General features: G+C 53.1%; 1 protein-coding gene across 1 annotated transcript in view; it reads left to right on the forward strand.

Moving 5' to 3' along the window:
- The window catches only part of OTUD7A (OTU deubiquitinase 7A), a 384,350-nt gene extending 367,050 nt beyond the window's left edge, over window positions 1–17,300 (forward strand). The window contains exons 12-14 of the mRNA XM_058294822.2: window positions 13,914–14,028; window positions 14,158–14,242; window positions 15,915–17,300. Coding sequence (XP_058150805.1) covers window positions 13,914–14,028; window positions 14,158–14,242; window positions 15,915–17,300 — 1,586 coding nt within the window. The remainder of the gene's footprint in view (window positions 1–13,913; window positions 14,029–14,157; window positions 14,243–15,914) is intronic.
- The last annotated feature ends 1,140 nt before the right edge of the window (window positions 17,301–18,440 follow it).

Below are 18,440 nucleotides of genomic sequence, written 5' to 3' on the forward strand. Positions count from 1 at the left end.
ATTCATTAATTCTTAGAAAATGAATTAACTAAGACTTTTGGCATGTTCAATATCCCTCAGCACATGATCTAGAATAGAAAAGATATCATCATAATGACCAGGCATATAGGTACAGTACTTAATACTAATTAATGCACAAGTTCCTCTTTGAGCGGCAGTTAACAGATCTAAGCTCCAGGTCTGCAGTACCACACATGTTGTCTCTCCATGGGAGCAGGCCGTAATGCCAATTGTGTTGGTTTAAGTTTTACTCACAGTACTCTGGTAATCATTGCTCCACTTGGTATGTCCTTCAGCCAGCATGCTGCAGCACCCCTGAACCTAGAGAGAAGCTAGGAAGGCAGGCCCCAGTGTTTCACCAGCCTGGTGCATAGCGCCCTTAGGTACTATGAAACAGAGCCAGCCTGGAGGCCATGTCCATTGTACCTGAGGCCATACTGAGCCATACCAGCTGCTGCAGGAGTCCAAAACCACAATGTACTCTCCATCCACTTCAGGAGCACAACCAGAGATGTGATAGATACCTTTATTATTTTAGGGGTCAGAGACCAACCTTGCCAATAACTCAAATGGAGAGGCACCATGCAGTGTACTGAAGGCCCAGGTTGAATGTACAAAAGAGTCTGATGATATTGATACCTATTTCTTAATTTTTATACACTTTCTAAATACCTTCAATACCATATATAACATATCAAATGAACTTAACTATTTTAGTACTTTATTTTTACCATGATTACATTAATTAACCAGAATTTTACTTTAGCAGTATAGGAAAAATTACCTTCTCAATTATTTTATGAAAATCTAAGATTCCCAATGGAATCAAGATTATCTTCCCTTACCACCACTTTAATATGCAGACTGAGGTGGTCTCTGACAGATTTCCTTGTTATAAAGTTACTTTTTGTTATTAATATTAATTTAGGTTTTTATTTAATAATGGCTTCCTGTAATCAACCATTTAAGTGCTTCTGTTAGAAGAGACTTTTACAAACGCCTTATAATTAACTGTAAGTTACTTTCCCTTTAAATAAGCTTATTAAATTATATTTAGGAACCAATGAAATTTACTTTATTCATTTAAGAGAGGATAGATCTACATTTCCTTCTTTAACTTAATTTCATTAGACTTGAACTTACAACTTTCATCATCTTAAAGATTTAATACATATAATGTTAATTTATTTAATTGGTATCCTATAAACCTAGGGAGATAACACCCAAAATAAACAAAATTGAAACAATTATAATTTATGCTTTTTTTTTTCCTTCACAGGGCGCTAAAACCTCTTCTTTAATAGCATTCTAAATTTGTGAATAACTGTAAAAGCATATTAAATGCTAGGTTTTAGGATATATTACAACTGTTTAACTTGTTTTAATTAGAATTTAGAAAGGATTTTTTCCCAAAGCTTTCAAGGACTTTACTTACTGAAATTTGACAATTGGATTATTAACCACCCTTACTTTAAGGCTGTTAAAGGCTTAAATTGGGGAATTACAAGATAAACTATGACTTTTTTTTTTTAAGATTTATTTATTTATTTATTTCTCTCCCCTCCCCACCCCCTGCCCCAGTTGTCTGTTCTCTGTGTCTATTTGCTATGTCTTCTTTGTCTGCTTCTGTTGTTGTCAGCGGCATGGGAATCTGTGTTTCTTTTGGTTGCATCATCTTGTTGTGTCAGCTCTCCACGTGGGTGGCGCCATTCCTGGGCAGGCTGCACTTTCTTTCCCGCTGGGTGGCTCTCCTTACGGGGCGCACTCCTTGTGCGTGGGGCTCCCCTATGTGGGGACACCCCTGCGTGGCAGGGCACTCCTTGCGCGCATCAGCACTGCGTGGACCTCCCATGCAGTAGACAGATGCCCTAATTACTGGGCCAAGTCCGCTTTCCCTAAACTGTGATTCTTAATTCCCTGGCCTACTAGATAGTTTTAATTTGTCACACCTGGCCCTTACCCATATTTTTCACAAAGAGAAGGTCTTGGGAGCTGGGTAGGTCAAAAAGCTTAGGAAAAATCTTTCCCCTTTCCCATTTCCCAGTAGTTTTGATATTCAGATTTCCATGTGACATTTCCATCCTGCCTATCCTAATTTGGGCTCCAGGAATATTCTTTCACATATATAACTGCATATTTAATTTTTGACAGTTTGAGTAGAGCTCTTTTAAGAATCTTCATTTGTTAATTTGAGATTACCATCCCCATATATCGAGATATACACTGAATAGACAGACACAAATAGAAGTTAGACACAAACACATAACTCATGATGTTACTAATAACTTTCATTCTCTTACAAAATAAATTTAACTGTAAAATAACATTTAAAAGATCTCTTTAAAGGCTAGTTCTGATTAATCTGTACTGTGACCATGCAGTTTTACACAAGAATTTTGTTCGTTTTAGTTACTGGCTTATAACCAAATTGTTCTCAATGCTTTCAAATACAATTTACAACATTTTCCTTTACTTCAGAGCATTACTTATTTCCCATTTGGACTTTGACAGACCTTGGATGAGAAACACTAATTCTGGAATATCTCACTGAGGTCTTTGAAAAGCCTGGTCTTTCTCATGACTTGCTGCTTTTAGGAACGTCAACACTGGAGGTGGGAGGCCTCCCAGTGCCCAGTCCTCACAGATAACAGGACTCCAGTGGCTGCTGGGCTGGAAGAGTGGACGTCCAACCCTGAGAGCCGAGAATCCCACCAGGAAGCAGTTGAATCCACACCTGGAGTCACAAGAGACAGGGGCATCTCAAATTTGTCTTCCCCTGAGCCATGGGGGGCAGAAGTTGTCATGAAATAAACACAAGCAAAGGCAAACTCAGCTTTGAATTATCATCACAATAGCTGAAGCCTCAGGGCAAGGTGAAGCTAGTCACAAAATAACTATAATCAAGAAAGTATAGTTTATAACTACCATTACTATAGCAAGCATAAGCAAGGCTGTGGCTAGACCTGAAGTAAACATAAACAAAGTTAAATTAGTCTAAGATTACCATCATCATAGTAGAAGGTTCTACGCTAAATCCACCCAGTTACAGCAATTTCAGATATTATCCTTCTGCTGTTTTATAATATAAAGGCATCTATGTGATGATCTTAACTGCTAGTTACAGTTTTCTACTAAGTTTTGACTTTAGAACAAATTGGGCACTTTTATTAGCTAAACAATTAGCAACTAAAACAATTCTATTACTAACATTAATGTTGCTAAGTTTTTCTGCTTTTCCAGCAGTTTGACTTAATTCCACTTGTGATTTCTTTTATACATCAAATTCAACCGCAAGATGGTATTGAAATTTAAAGGCTCATTTTTAGGTTACCTTTCACTATTATCCAGTCTACAACAGGTGATCCCCAAATCTGATTGACCACAAACAGGCTGACAAAGTTAAACACAAATTAGAAAAGAAGAAAGAATTTTGCACACTAAGCTTATCTTACCTTAGGAAAGACCTGCCTTTAGAATCACCTAGACACAAAGCTCCCAGTGTCTGTCCATGGCAGAAACCTCATGCAGAACCCTCCTGCTTCTTTCCTCCAGCAAAATCCCTGGGCAGCTGCTCAGTACAGAGCTAAGGGGTCCAGAGAGCCCTGTCCTTGATGAGACATGAATTGGGGCTGCTCTGGTGCTCGCATTAGTCGGCTAGAGGGGTGCTGATGCAAAATACCAGAACTCTGTTGGCTTTTATAAAGGGTATTTATTTGGGGTAGTTTACAGTTACCAGGCCATAAAGCATAAGTTACTTCCCTCGCCAAAGTCATTGGCCACATGTTGGCACAAGATGGTGGCCATGTCTGCGAGAGCCCAGCCTTCCTCTTCCTCTTAAGGCTCCGTGGTCCCAGCTTCTTCCAGCATCAGCTGTAGGCTGGCTTTAGACTTGTCTCTGTCCCGGGGCTTGTTTACCTCCGGGCTCAGCTTCTCTGCTCTCTCCACAAGGCCAGCTGTAGACTATCAGGCACATGGCTTCCCGGAGCCTCCGCCATGTCTAATGGAGCCTTCTCTCTTTCCTCACGTATCTTCTTCTCTGTATATTTACTTCCTGGGGTCCAGCATTAAACTCCATTGTGTCCTCCCTCTCCATGCCTTTACTTCTCCAAGCTCTACATTAAAACTCCAACTTTCTCCTTTGCCATGTCATTTTTTCTGAGTCCCTGTTCCCTCGGACTCAGCATCCTACCGACATGGCCCAATCAAAGCCTTAATCATTATTTAATCAAGTAAAAGTGAAACCTCTGAATCTAATACAATCTAATATGCCCGGAGGAACAGACCAGTTTGCAAACATAATCCAATATCTTCTTTTGGAATTCATAAATAAGACCAAATTACTACAGGGATGTATCCCATTAGTTACCTCCTGGAAGTGGTAAGGCCCTGCTAGGCTTCTTTTCTGGAAGGATTGGAGTGTTACAAGGGAATAGGCAGGGAGCTAGGAATAGCCAGGAATCTTTTAAATCATGGGCCAGAGCGGGGGGAGGTTTAGTAAATGGCCTAGATCTTGACTGCCCCTTCACTGCCCTCATTATGCACAACGAAGGTTAGGAGAGGTCCAGAGCACAGGCTAGGGCCAAGTCATTGCCTCCCATGTTAATTAAGAAACTAACAATCTTACCTGTCAAGGGTCACCCAAGGCCTCCTTGTCCGTGATTCACGTGTGGCTTCAGGCCCCTTCCTCCCCTGGGGCAAGGCCCCAGCAGTCCTCGTGGGGAGGCAGCTTGGGGCCAGGTTCCTGCAGACATGGAGGCTGGATTCAGGTAGCCCTGAGCTGATGGTGGCAGTTAACAGGTGAGCCTGCCTCTGGGCCCTACACCTGCCCCCTCCTCACCTGCCTCTCCTCAGTGGCTCCAACTTGTTGAAAACTGCAAAGGCTCTTTCTAAAAGGGAGTTTATGGAAGTTGGGGAGCCCAGGGAAAGCTTCTACAGCTTTCTGTGGCTATCTGAGCAGACTGGAGCTCCTAGGAGGAAGTGTCCTTCTCCAGAGTTAGGACCTGCGGGACGGTATTTTATTACCTGCCAGCTCTCCTTGAGATAAGCCTGGGTATCTACGTTCTGCCTCAGAAACTTCTCTGAGCTTACACTTGACTGGTTTGGTAAAGCATTTCTTCCTCCCTTTAAGGAGACCTGACCACGTGGTCTCTGCCCCTCAAACCTGTCTGTCCTCTCCTCCCTTACACAGATTTAACTGGAACTCAAGGCCCTGTGCGAGGCCACTCTAAGCCATACTGTGGCCACGTGGTGTGGCAGGGAAAGATGTACCTCCTCCTGTTTAAACCCTGAGCAGGCAGGCTGTCCCAGTTAGAAGCCCCCCATTATCCCTGGGGAGGCTGACTGCATTTGTAAGTCTTGGTGGCACCCCACTGCTAAACCGGTTGAAGGGATTGCTCCCTGAGCCGGCATCCTGGGGGTTGGGAGCCCTGCTCACTGTTCCCACGTTCTGGTGGTTGGGAGTCTATGTCTCTGGGTGTCCCCAGAGCCTTAGAGGTGTTGGAGACATCTGGGTCCCATTACCAGACCTTGGCTTACAGACCTGGCTTTCCCACTAGGAAAGGTACTGGCCAGGGACCCTTCTTTTGGCCTACACTTGTGGGGTTCTTAGAAAGTGGCCGTGAGAGAGAGCTCATTTTATGGCCACTGTCAGGGACTGAGTTTGCAGTTAAGCCAGACGCTAAGAGGCTATTAAGAAGCAGAGACATCTGTGCCTTACAGGCAAACAGCCTCAGGATTCCCAGATTAAGAGGAATGTCAGGGCGTCCGAGGGGCTGAGTAAGGAACCAACCTCCTGGCCCAGGGTGAGAATCTCAGGGCCTTGTAATAAAACAAAAGAGGGCACAGATGGGCTTTAATTAAAAGTTTAGACTCACCAGTCCTCACCAGGTATCAGGTGTCTCCTGGCTGGCTCGCCAAATAATATTAGCGGATGGCTCTGATTTTCTGGTCTTCTAGGTTCTTGGCTTATGTCTCATAAAAGAATTTAAGAACACACCATAAGGTAGGCAAGGGAGCAAATACTTTATTAAGAAACAAGAAAATGAGAAAACTACATGGTCCAAGGCATGAACTGCAGGTGTGCCGCAGAAAGAGGCACGAGCATGGAGCCCCAGGTCACACCTTCTAAAGTCTTTCCTCCTCCCTTTTATAATATTGGGGCAGGGCCCCAGCTCTTTGCTGCTCTGATTGGTTGCCCCATGTGTCAGTTCCCAGGGGGCCAATGGTGAGGCCTCTTGGGGGTGGGCTTCTCATTCCGAATGGGCTTCTCATGGCCAGGGTCTCACTAGATCCCGAGGCAGTTTCTGGACAGTCTCATGGCCATGTGGTCTGCTGGTCACGTTGTCACCTGGGCCTCCACCGTACCCAAATCTTCCCTTTCTCTGAGCTAACCTGCCTCATCACCCCTGGGAACCTGGCAGAGGAGTGTGTTGGCCCTCTCTGTATTCTTTCTCACAACTGTATATGAGTCTACAGCATCTCTCAACAGAGTTCAATTTTTAAAAATTTCATTACAATGTGGTAAACATGTACTGACTAGCAGGAATATGAATGACCTAAAATGATTAAAAATTCCAGTTTACCATTTTTTTTAACTCCTTAAAGTCTGGATTTGGGGGCAGTGATTTGGATAATCCATTCTTTTCTATTGATCTTTCTAAGAACTAGTTTTTGGTTTCATTGATTTTTTTTCTATTATTTTTCTGTTATCAGTTTCATTAATTTCTGTTCTTATCTTTATTATTTCCCTCCTCCTGCTTGTTTTGGGTTTAACTTCCTATTGTTTTTCTAGATTCTTAACATGAAAATTACTCATTTGAGAACTCGTCTTACTTTGCCAGGGCTGCAGTGACAAACTCCACCTGATGGGTTGGCTTAAACAACGAGCACTTATTGTCTTACAGTTTTGAAGGCCAGAGTCTAAAACTAAGATGTCAGCAGGGCAAGGCCACGTGTTCCCGCAGAGTTGGTGGCATTCTGGTGATGGTGGGCCACCACCACACAGCAAGCGCCCTCTCCTTGTGTCTTCTCCTGGTTACTGCTGACTGCTGGCTTCATCTGGTTTCCAACGGCTGCTTCTCTTTATAAGGCCTCAGGCACATGGATTAAGGCCCACCTTCATTCAATTCAGCCTTATCTAAATAGGATCTTTGAAGACCCTACTTGCAAATGAACCCACATCTGAACTGATCATAGCATCACCAAGGGTCCTATTTACAAATGCATTCACACCCGCAGACTAAGATGTGAACATGCCTTTTGTGGGGGATGTGCCTCAATCCCAAAAAAGACCTTTCTTTGTATCTAAAATAAGCATTTAATGCTATAAATTATCCTCTAAGCTCTGCTTTAGTTGCACCATACAAATGTTATGTTGTATCTTTGTTTTCATTTCACTCAAACTGACTTTTAATTTCTCTTAAGGCTGACTCTTTGACCCATGGGTTATTTAGAAGCACATTGTTTAATCTCCAAATATCTTTACTGAGTTTATCATTTCATTTCAGTTATGGCCTGAGAGCAAGCTTTATATGATTTCTATTCCTTTAAATTTCCTAAGGTTTGTTTTAAGGCTGAGAATATGTTCTATCTGGGTGACTATTCCATGTGCACTAAAAAGAATGTGTATTCTACTGTTGTTACATTCTATAAATATCAGTTAGCTGAAGTTTTTTCATACATAAGACCTGTTACTCAGGTCTTATGTATCCATCCTTACTGATTTTCTATTTATTCAGTCTATTTCTGAAAGAAAAATGTTGAGGTCTCCAACTATCATAGATTTATTTTTCCTGTCATTTTTATTAATACTTGATGCCTGTACTTTGCAAATCTGTTGTTAGGAGCATACACGCATAGAGGATTATTATGTCTTCTTGCAAAATTGACCCCTTTATCATTGTATAATATCTCTCATTGCCCCAGGTAACTATCCATGTTCTGAAGTCTATTTTGTCTGATGTATTAATAGTTATTCCAACTTTCTTTTTATTAGTGAATATCTTCTAAATTCTCAATATCTTTATATTTATATGGATTTCTTGTAGAAAGAATATACTCAGGTCTTGTTTGTTTTTCTGTTTTGTTTTGTGTTTCAATCCAATCTAACCATTTTGTATTTTACTTGGTGTATTTTGACCATTTACATTTAACAGAATTAATGATATGGTTGATTTAAATGCTACCATCTTGCAAGTTCTTTTCTTTTTTCTCCATCTTTTTTTATATTTTTGTCTTCTTTTGAGGTAATTGAGCCTTGTAATAGTTCTAGTTTATCTCCACTATCAGCTTATTATTATACCTCTTTTTTTTTCTTTTTTGTGGTTTCCCATGTTTTACAGTAAGCATCTTTAGTTTTTCAAATTTATCCTCAAGTAGTAGTATTTTGTTTCATATGTTGTATAAGAATCTTACAAGTGTATTCCCAATCCCTTTCCCATCCTTTGCATTATTATCACACATTTTACTTTTACATATGCAATGAACACATAATGCATTGCTGCTCACTTTGCTTTAAGCAGTCCGGTATCTTTTAGAGCAATTATAAGGAAGAAAAAGTGAATTTTCTTTTCACTTTCATTGATTCCATTTCCAGCAATCTTCATTTCTTTGCGTCAATCCAAGTTTCTACTGGTATCATATTCCTTCTGCCTGAAGAATATTCTTTAACTTTTCCTGGAGTGCAGACTGCAAGCAATGAGTATTTTTTTCATATTTTTGGTTGAGAAAGTCTTACTCTCTCCTTCACGTTTCAAGGATACTTTGCTGAGTACAGAATACTGGATTAATAGGTTTTTCTCTCAGCATGTTAAAGACACCACACCATTGTTTCCTGGCTTACCTGTTCTCTTAGTCAGCCAAAAGGGGTACTGATGCAAGATACCAGAAATTGGTGGGTTTTTATAAAGGGTATTTATTTGGGATAGGAACTTACAGATACCAGGCCATGAAGCATAAGTTACTTCCCTCACCAACGTCTATTTTCACTTCTTGGAACAAGATGGCTGCCGACATCTGCGAGGTTCAGGCTTCCTGGGCTCTTCCCTTCCTCAGGCTTCTTTTTTGTGGGCTCAGGGTTCCTCCCTTCCTGGGGCTGGCTTTTCTTTCCTCTGTGAGCTTACTTCCTGGGGTTCCAGCTTAAGGCTTCATCATCAAACTCCAACATCAAAACTCCAACATCAAAAACCCCCAACTCTGCCCTCTGCCATGCCTTTTATCTGCGAATCCCCATCCACCAAGGGGCGGGTACACAACACCCTGCAGATTACTTCATCAAGAAAACCTCTGAATCCAATATAATCGCACATGCCCAGAAGAAAAGGCCACTTTACAAACACAATCCAATATTTTTTTCAAATTCATCAATAATATCAAACTGCTACACCTGTTTTGTCATGAGAAGCCCTTTATAATTCTTATCTTCATTTCTCTTTATGTAATGTGCCTTTTTCCTCTGGCTGCCTTCAATACTTTTTCTCTTTTGTTTTCAGCAATTTGCGTGTGCTATGTCTGGGAACACTTAGTTGTTATTTTGCTTAGTGTTCTCTTAGCTGCTTGGATCTGTGATTTTGATAAATTTTGGGAAATTCTCAGCCGTTATTTCTTTGAATATTTCTTCTGCCTTCTTCTCTCTTTCTTCTCTTCTCTTTCTAGGATTCCATCTACACATATCTTAGGACTGATATTGTCCCACAACTCTTGGACGTTCTATTCTCATTTTTTGTCTTTGTGTTTAGTCTAATTTCTATTGATAGATCTTGAAGTTCACGATTTTTTCCCTCAGCTATGTAGTCAACTGGTCAGCCCCTCAAAGACTGTTTGTGTATTTTATTTTTTCATTTCTAGACTTCCCATTTGATTTTTTTCTTATATCACTTTGCTGAACTTAACTACCAAATCCTGCACGGTATTCATCTTTTCCATTAGAGACTTTAACTTTTCATCAGCTATTTTAAATTCCCTGTGTGATGGCGTCAACATTTGCATCGTATCTGAGTCTTGTTCTGCCAGTTGCTTTGCCTCTTGTCACTGTGGGGTTTTCCCTTGCCTTTCTTATGCCTTGTAATTGTTCATTTAAATCCACTCATCTTTGGAGGACAACAGTGACCAAAGAAACCGTTTTTAGCCCTGGAAAGGGGCACGCCTTCCTCTGCTCGGTCTTGGTGCACGGGGTTGACAAGGTCTAGTCCACACTTGATTTTAGCTTTGTCCCTGGTTGCCCTTTGCACACAGAGGCTTCAAAGCTCCCAGTACAGCCTGTGTTTGGGGGAGCAGGGGGCCGCCCTCCTGCGCTGCACCTCCGGGAGGTCCTGTCTCCAGCCTCCTGCCCCGCCCTCAGCAGTCACTCGCACTTCGTGAGCCTGGTCATGGGGTGGGAGGGGAGGTGGCGCCCCTGGGGTACTGCCTGCACGTCTGTCTTAGGCAGGCACCGCGGCCCCGGGTCTGGGGAGGGGGCTGAGCTCCCTCCCTGCAGGGATGGAGAGTACGTTTTCCTGTTTCCTACCCCAGCACCAAGGGGGCAGACAGGTTCCATCACCCTAAGACTTCCTCGGGGAGGACAGGAGAGCGCCACCGGGGACGGGCCCCCTCCCCGCCACCCTCTTTGGTGAGCACCGGCTGAGGTCCCTGGAGAGGAGCCTGGGCAACTGTGCGTCTCCATGCCCCTCATGTCTGCGGCCCCGGGGGTGCTCTACTCCTCTCCCAGCCTAACTCTTCCTTTCCAAGGTGCTAGGCGGTTCTAGCTGGAAGTTTTCTTACTGATCTCCAGTGGAGCCGCCCAGCCAGGCAAGCGCTCGTGCCAGGCTCTTCCTGTAGTGCTTCTTCCGAAGCATTCAGGTTCCTGGGTAGCCCCGTGACTTCAGGTCTCTGGTGAGTTAAAGAAAAGCTGTGACTTTGCCGTCTGTCTGGCTCTTTGCTGTTGCTGGCACAGCAGGAGCAGCACTCTTCCAGCTGTTTACACCCCGAGAATCCCCATTCTCTTCTGGAAAATAACTACTCAAAATATGCCCGGGCCAGCGTGGGGCAGTGCCCGCATGTCTTCTGGCTCAAACACAGGGGAGAGCCCTTTCAAGTGAAACTTCCTAGAAGTCGCCAGGCTATTTTTGAAAGGTCTGTGCTGCTCTCGACATTTGCCACCAGAGAGCAAGCCCCCGCTTCTTCACATCTCTCGCTGGGGAAGGCAGGTTTCCAACAGGAAAGACAAGTGCCCGAAGAGTGAGGCGTGGGGGCCTCCTGCGCCTGCTGGAGCCTGCGGGCCTGGCCCCCGCAGAGCAGGTGCCTCCCACTTAGCCCCTGGGTGACTCCCTTAGGACAGGGACGCCCCTGCAGCCTCCCCCGGGACCCAGCCCTGAACCCACAAGGGTGGCGGCTGGGGGGCCACGAGCACCTGTGGAACCTTCTAGACGGGCAGCCACTAGCACCTCCGGTTCCAGCCTCCCGCTCAGCAGTGGGCAGCCCAGGCAGTCAGTTCAAGCTCCACAGGCCCCGTGGTAAGGAGGGGCAGGCGCCGTGGCACCCTGTTCAGTGGGTTTCTCTGAAACAAATGAACCGACGTCATGGGGACGCAGCACAAAAGAAGCCAGCTTCTCCCTCGACGTCCAATCCAGGTTCCTGGTTGGCAAGCAGGATGCGGGAACCCACGCCCGCCCTCTTGCAGCCCCCGCCATCTCCACCAGGCCCTGTGGGAGGCAGCGGGGGGTGGGTAGAGAAGGCACATCACCCAGAGCTCCCCGCGAGCTCCCGTCCCAGCGCGCAGCAGGCCCCTGTCCCCTCCCAGCGCGGGGGCTGGGAAAGGTGGCCCTGCAGGGCAGATGCTTCCCGCCGCAGCTCTACCTGGGACTGGCCGGGCAGGCCGGGCCGACAGCCCCGCCCAGACCCCAGAGCGCGCCGGGAGCCACGGCTTATCACGCAGTCCGGCTATACAAGAGAATCTTCTAAGCCAGCCTGCTGTAAGAGCCCCAGGGGAGGCGCACTTAAAGCAGCGTTCTCTGGCCTTTCCTGGACGCTCTGGCCTTTCCATCTCCATGCGAGGTCCTGGGAGCTGAGCCCCTGCCCAGCTCTCCAGGTGGCTGTGCTGCTCCGGCGAGCTTGGGAGACAGCCACCCACCTCCTCAGGGCCCCGGGTAACCGCGCGCACCCACCCTCTCTGTGGACTCACGGGACTTCGGGACTGCGGGACAGCGTCCCAGGCATCACCCGAGGGGGGCCTGCGTCCTCCCTGGGTGGTCTGCCCTGCAGCTCGACCCTGGGAAGAGGCGAGTCAGGCCGCCGGCCGCCCGCTGACCGCCCAGGCCCAGCTGGGAGCCGCCGGCTCGGTCAGCCCTTCCTCTTCCGTGCGAGCAGGGGCTGTCTCCCTTCCCAGTTCCTCTTTAGCAACACCGGGGGGCAGCACGGAGTCACCTGTCCCCATTTCAGAGCAGAAAATTGCATTTTAGTGGAACCGAATCTTAGAATTCTTTGTTTGGTTTCGGCCTTTTTGTTGCCGCCACGGCGCCCGTTGCCACGAGTCCCGAGGAAACGACGCCGGCCCAGGCCCGCCTCCGGGGCCGGCTGGGGGGACGTTCCGGCCAGCGGCAATCCAGCCGAGCTCCCTCCTCGCTGGGCAGGGCCCGGCACCCGGGCGGAAGCGGAGATGGGGGAGCAGGGCGGCCCCACCAGGGCTGGCGTTGGGTGCCGGGGGAAGCCAGCGTCCCGGGAAGCACCGCCGGCCTGGAAGCAGGGGTGGCGTGAGCCGCGGCGGGGCCTCCGGGGTTGGCGTGGGGGCGAGACACCGTGTGCCTTGCCGTGTCCTGCAGCTGGACACCAGCGGGCCCTGAGACGGGCGCTCCTACCCTCCGAGCTGCCAGCCCAGCCCTGCCTGGACAGAGGGCCCGGCCACACCCGCTTCCCCCGCTGGCGTGAGAAAGGCTCAGGGGGCACGGGAAGGCTCGCCAGCGCCCCTCCCTCGCCCGTCTCCGGCCACCCACAGCTTTCTGTCCCTTCCAGCCCGCCTCAGGCTAAAGCCAGGAAGCCTTGCCCGAGCGGAGGAGCTGAGGCGCTGCTGGAGAGGGACGAAGTGGGGACCCCCAGAGGAGGCTGCTGCTCAGGGCATAGAACTGGGGGTGCTGATATCAGCCTCTTCCCGTCCTTGTCCCCAACACCCCTCGGAGGATCGGGCTTGTTACTAGGGAGCTGTTCTCTCTGGGTCATCAGTCCAGAAGCTGCCCCCCCTCCGGCCTTTTCGGGGTGGGCCAAGATTTGGGGTGGGTCTGGAAGTCAGGGGCAGTATGCTCCACCCAGGAGGTTTGGTCATGAGTCAGACCTTTTGTGAAATGACCATCCACTTACCCTCACTCCAGCATCTGCTCGGATGTTTGCTGGGCCCCCCCAGAAATGTGCACCCCTTCCCAGCATCACTGTACACCACCTGACGTGCTCCTGGGTGCTGGTAGCTCTTGTCCTACGATCCAAGGACAGCCTCACCTGTGGGCGAGGGTTGGGGGTCTCCCTCAGGTGGGGTCCAGAGCCGGGAATGTGCCTGTCACACCCCCTGCACCATCACAAACTCACCCACCCCTGCTGCACCCCCACACTCCTGTTTGGCACACTCGGCCTTTCTGCTGGGAGAGGCGACCCGCCCCACAGCCCAGGCGTTGGTGGGGGGAGGGCTGGAGGCTTGCACCGTGCACCCTGAGCCCACCTGGGCCCTCCTCCTCAAAAGCAACAGAAGCAGGGGTCACTTTTTCCCATCCCACTGGCCAAAACATGGGTGCCCAGGCCTGTGCTGCCCACTGCTTCCCGGTGTTAAAACACGTTTTTAAGAAATATTAACAGCGAAGCGTGGCCTAAGGCTGCGGGCCCAGCACGCTGCAGCACAGGGCGCAGGGTGCAGGGCCCCAGCCCACCCTCCCGCGCCCCTGGCACGCGCTCTCTTCCAGCCGTGATCCCGCTGACGGACTCGGAGCACAAGCTGCTGCCCCTGCACTTCGCGGTGGACCCCGGGAAGGACTGGGAGTGGGGCAAGGACGACCACGACAACGCGCGGCTGGCCCAGTAAGGCCCCCTCCTGCGCGCACCCTCGGGCCCGCGTCTCCAGGGCCGGGGTCCCCTGGGCGCCGGGCCGTGCCCTGAGCGGGTGGGTCGCGAGCAAGGGGCGCGTTTGACCGTGTGCTCTCCCGGCAGCCTGATCCTGTCCCTGGAGGCCAAGCTGAACCTGCTGCACAGCTACATGAACGTGACGTGGGTCCGCATCCCCTCCGAGACACGGGTGAGCCTGGCGTTGCGGGCAGGGCGGGGGGCCGCGCCTCGGCTGTGGTTCTAAGCACGGTGGGAGCACACGGTGCGCGCCAGCGGGGGGTTAGGGGCCCTTACTTTCTGCAGAAGGTGAGCGACCCAGAGCAGAAGGGAGCGGCCTCGAGGCAGCAGGAGTCATCCGCGGTGGGTGGGTCCTGCGAAAAGGCTGAACGGGAGGCCACGACCCCCCTGCGGCCCCCTCACAGGGCAGCGCTGGGAGAGAGTCAGGGCGGCGGGGAGGGGCCTGCGCGCCCCAAGGAGGGGCTCAGCCTGGCTGCTCCGGGATGCAGGGGGATCCCCTGGGGGCTGAGTGTTCTGTTCCCGTGAACTCCCTGGAAAGGGATACATTTGTCCAGAAGGCTGGAAGCACCGCCCGCCCCACCATCAGGTGACAACTTAGTCAGGCCCACAGGGTGAAATCCGCCCCCCCCTTTGAGGCACAGGGGAAGGTCCCAGCCACATGTCCAAGGGCCCCGCGGTCCCCCGTCAGTGTCGCTCTGGACAGCAGGAAGGCCTCAGGCTGCGGCCCAGCAGGGCCCCTCGCTGCCAGCTCCTGGGAGCACCGGCCAGCTGCAGGCCTTCCAGCTCAGGGAGCACCCCAGCCATGGGACCTCGGGACCCAGCACAGCCGCGTCCCCTGCCCCAGCCCTGGGCTTCCAACCTCAGTGTCTGACAAACTGGTTTGAGACCTTCAGCTCCTTCCAAACCCAGGGAAGGAGGGAAAGGGAGGAAGGAACTGGAGCTAGCCTTGCTACCAAGGGGCCTGGTGTGGGCTGAGGGACTAAAATAAAGGGGAGAGGACAGCCCCCTCCCAGGCTCCTCCCCTTCCGGCGAGCCCCTGCCCTTTGCACTGGGGTGCTTGGCCAGTCGCTCCTTCCTCACCCCGGAAGGACCCTCCAGGGCAGCAGTAGGCACCGCCCATCCCCACCTGCTCTCCCGGACCGCAGTCTCTGGTTCCCATCCGCCTTGGGGCTCCCCTGGCTGGCTGACAATGACCACGAGTCTTTCTGAGGTGTCCACAACACACCCAGCGAGGCCCCACTGGGAATGGGAACGGCTCAAAATCCCCAATGTAGCCGTCTGAGAGGAATCCGAGACTGAGCCGATTTGGCTCCGTTGAATGGAGGCCAAGGGTTCCCCCAAGATGAGGGCATGAGATCAGGGGGCAAGCTTTCCAGCCGCTGCCGGAGCGGGAAGGCGTGTGGGTAGAGGCGCTTTTGCGCAGACAGCCTGCAGAGAGGCCTGGGACCTGGAGGGCCAGAGTCCCCCTAAAGTGGGCCGAGGCTGGGGCCCAGAGGCAGGCAGGTGTCTGCCTCGCCCAGCGCTATGGCTCACCTGAGGTGCAGGCGACAGGCAACCTGCGTTCACCCACGAGGGCGAGCAGAGGCAGAGCGCCCGGCCTCCCTCCTGCCAGGGCGGAGGCCTGCGCGGCTCAGGGCACGGGCCCCTCCAGCTGGTCTTTGGGTCACGGGGGGGCAGACCAGGGCCCACTTTGGGCGGCGCCCCCACCTTAGTGCCCACCCATCCCAGTCTCCAAGGGACCCCCGGGCTGCAATCCTGTGACCCGAGGGCCCCGGCCTCCGCAGGGCCCGCAACTTTGCCTGTGCCCCGCATGGGGACCGGCCCTCTCTGCCCTCTCCCCGCAGGCCCCGCTGGCGCAGCCGGAGTCCCCGACGGCCTCGGCGGGCGAGGACGTGCAGTCCCTGGCCGACTCGCTGGACTCGGACCGCGACTCGGTGTGCAGCAGCTCCAACGGCACCGGCGGCAGGAACGGCAAAGACAAGGACAAGGAGAAGCAGCGCAAGGAGAAGGACAAGACGCGGGCGGACTCCGTGGCCAACAAGCTGGGCAGCTTCAGCAAGACGCTGGGCATCAAGCTCAAAAAGAACATGGGCGGCCTGGGCGGCCTGGTGCACGGCAGGATGGGCCGCGCGGGCTCGGCCAACGGCAAGGGCGGCGAGGCGCCCGAGCGCGGCAAGGACCGCAAGGCCAAGGCGCGCAAGGGCAGCAAGGAGGAGGCGGCGGCGGGCGCGTCGCCGGCGGAGAAGACCACGCCGTCGCCCACCGACAGGCCGGCGGGCGACAAGGGCGCTGGGCCGCGCGGCGACGCCTGGAAGTATGGCACCGACGTGAAGCTGAGCCTCAGCATCCTGCGCGCCGCCATGCAGGGCGAGCGCAAGTTCATCTTCGCCGGCCTGCTGCTCACCAGCCACCGCCACCAGTTCCACGAGGAGATGATCGGCTACTACCTGACGAGCGCGCAGGAGCGCTTCAGCGCCGAGCAGGAGCAGCGGCGCCGCGACGCCGCCAACGCGCCCGCCGCGCCCGCCGCCAAGCGCGCGCCGCGCCGGCCCGAGGCCGAGGGCGCGCCGGGCCCCGAGCGCGCCTCCCCGGGCCCGCCGGCCGCGCCGCCCACGCAGCTGGTGCTCAAGTTCAAGGAGCGCCCGAGCCCGGCGACGGGCGCGCGGGCCGTGCGGGCGGCGGCGGCGGTGGCGGGGGGCGGCGGCGCGGCCTCGCCGGGCGCGCGGCGCGGGGCGGCGAGCGGGCAGGTCCCGGGGCGCAGCCCGCCGGCGCGCCAGAGCGTCATCCACGTGCAGGCGGCGGGCGCGCGGGACGAGGCGTGCGCGCCGGCCGTGGGCGCGCTGCGCCCGTGCGCCACGTACCCGCAGCAGAACCGCTCGCTGTCGTCGCAGAGCTACAGCCCGGCGCGCGCCGCCGCCCTGCGCACCGTCAACACGGTGGAGTCGCTGGCGCGCGCGGGGCCCTCGCCGCTGCCGGGCGCCGAGCCCAAGTCGCAGACCTACAGCAACGGCTTCGGCGCCGCCCGCGACGGCCTGGAGTTCGCCGACGCCGACGCGCCGGCCGCCCGGGCGCCCGGGGAGGGCCGCGGCCCGGGCCCCGCGCAGCGCCGCTGCCAGCGCGAGCACTGCGCCTTCTACGGGCGCGCCGAGACCGAGCACCTGTGCTCCTACTGCTACCGCGAGGAGCTGCGGCGGCGGCGCGAGCGCGAGGCGCGCGGCCCCCGGCCCTGAGCGCGCTCCCCGCGCGCCCGGCCGCCCCCTTCCTCGCCCTCGCGGCCGAGCGGACCCCGGGCGGCCGGGCGCGTGGCCGCCTCTGTCGGTGCAGGGCGCGTGTGTGGTCACGCGCGCCTCATGGTGCCTGAACCGACACCGACGCCACTCAGGTAGTAGCCGGATAGGAATCAAGTCATAACTGGTGGGCGCGGGACGTGCCGCGGGGCCTCGCCGCGGACCTGGGGAACTCCAGAGCCATTGCCAGAGTATTTTTGTTCCTCCCCAAGAGAAATAAAGGAATTTGCAGCCCTTGGTTTTTAGAAGGGGGTGTTGCACCTGCGTTATTCTTCTCCCTCCGCCGTGGAGAGGGGCCCTGGGTGCGCGGGCTCTGGACGCCCGCGCAGCCCCGCACCGCGGCGGCGACCGCTCAGGGTCCTGGAAGGAAAGCAGCGCTCGGAGGTTCCCGCGGTCCCTCGGGAATGCGCGGCTCCTTTTCCCACGCAAAAGCCCCTCCCGCGGTCAGGCGGCCGGGCCAGGAGCACGCGGCCATCAGGGCGGCGCGGGGCGGGAACGGCGCCCGCCGACCTACCTCGCAGGGCGTGGGGAGGGGCTGGGGTCGCTCCGGCGCCGGGGAGCGTGGGTGACAGCCTTCCAAAGGCCGGGTTCCGAATCCCTGGGGGAGATGAGCCACCAGGACAGTCTGCCCATCTTCCGCCGCAGACGCATCCACGTCTGGTGAACTGTCGCTGGAGGGGCCCTGGAAAGTGCCCGGGGCCCCAGGGGAGGGGCAAGGAATGGACCCCAGCCACCGTGTGGCCGGCCCTCGAGGCCGCTTTGAAACCTGGCCTGCGCCGAAGAAGGAAACCGTCCCCACGCGCTCTGCTCGTCTCCACGGGGCAGGAAGGGGCCGCCTCTGGCTCCCTAAAACCCGAGGGAGCAGCGCGACCCCTGAGCGGCCCCTTTTTGGTGCCTCATACCTTTCTTGAGGAAAAAAAATTAATGTGTCCTTAGCTACCCTGTTTTGAGCAGCAATATGCAGCCTCTTCCCTCCAAGACTGCCTCTGGCGAACACCGACTTAGCCAAGGCCACCCAGGAGCTCAGAACCTGCCTCCGAAAGAAAGATCTCCTTTCCAAGAAAAGTGGAAAAGATGGGTGAA

Source organism: Dasypus novemcinctus, chromosome 3 (genome assembly GCF_030445035.2).
Source record: "Dasypus novemcinctus isolate mDasNov1 chromosome 3, mDasNov1.1.hap2, whole genome shotgun sequence".
Lineage (NCBI taxonomy): Eukaryota > Metazoa > Chordata > Mammalia > Cingulata > Dasypodidae > Dasypus > Dasypus novemcinctus.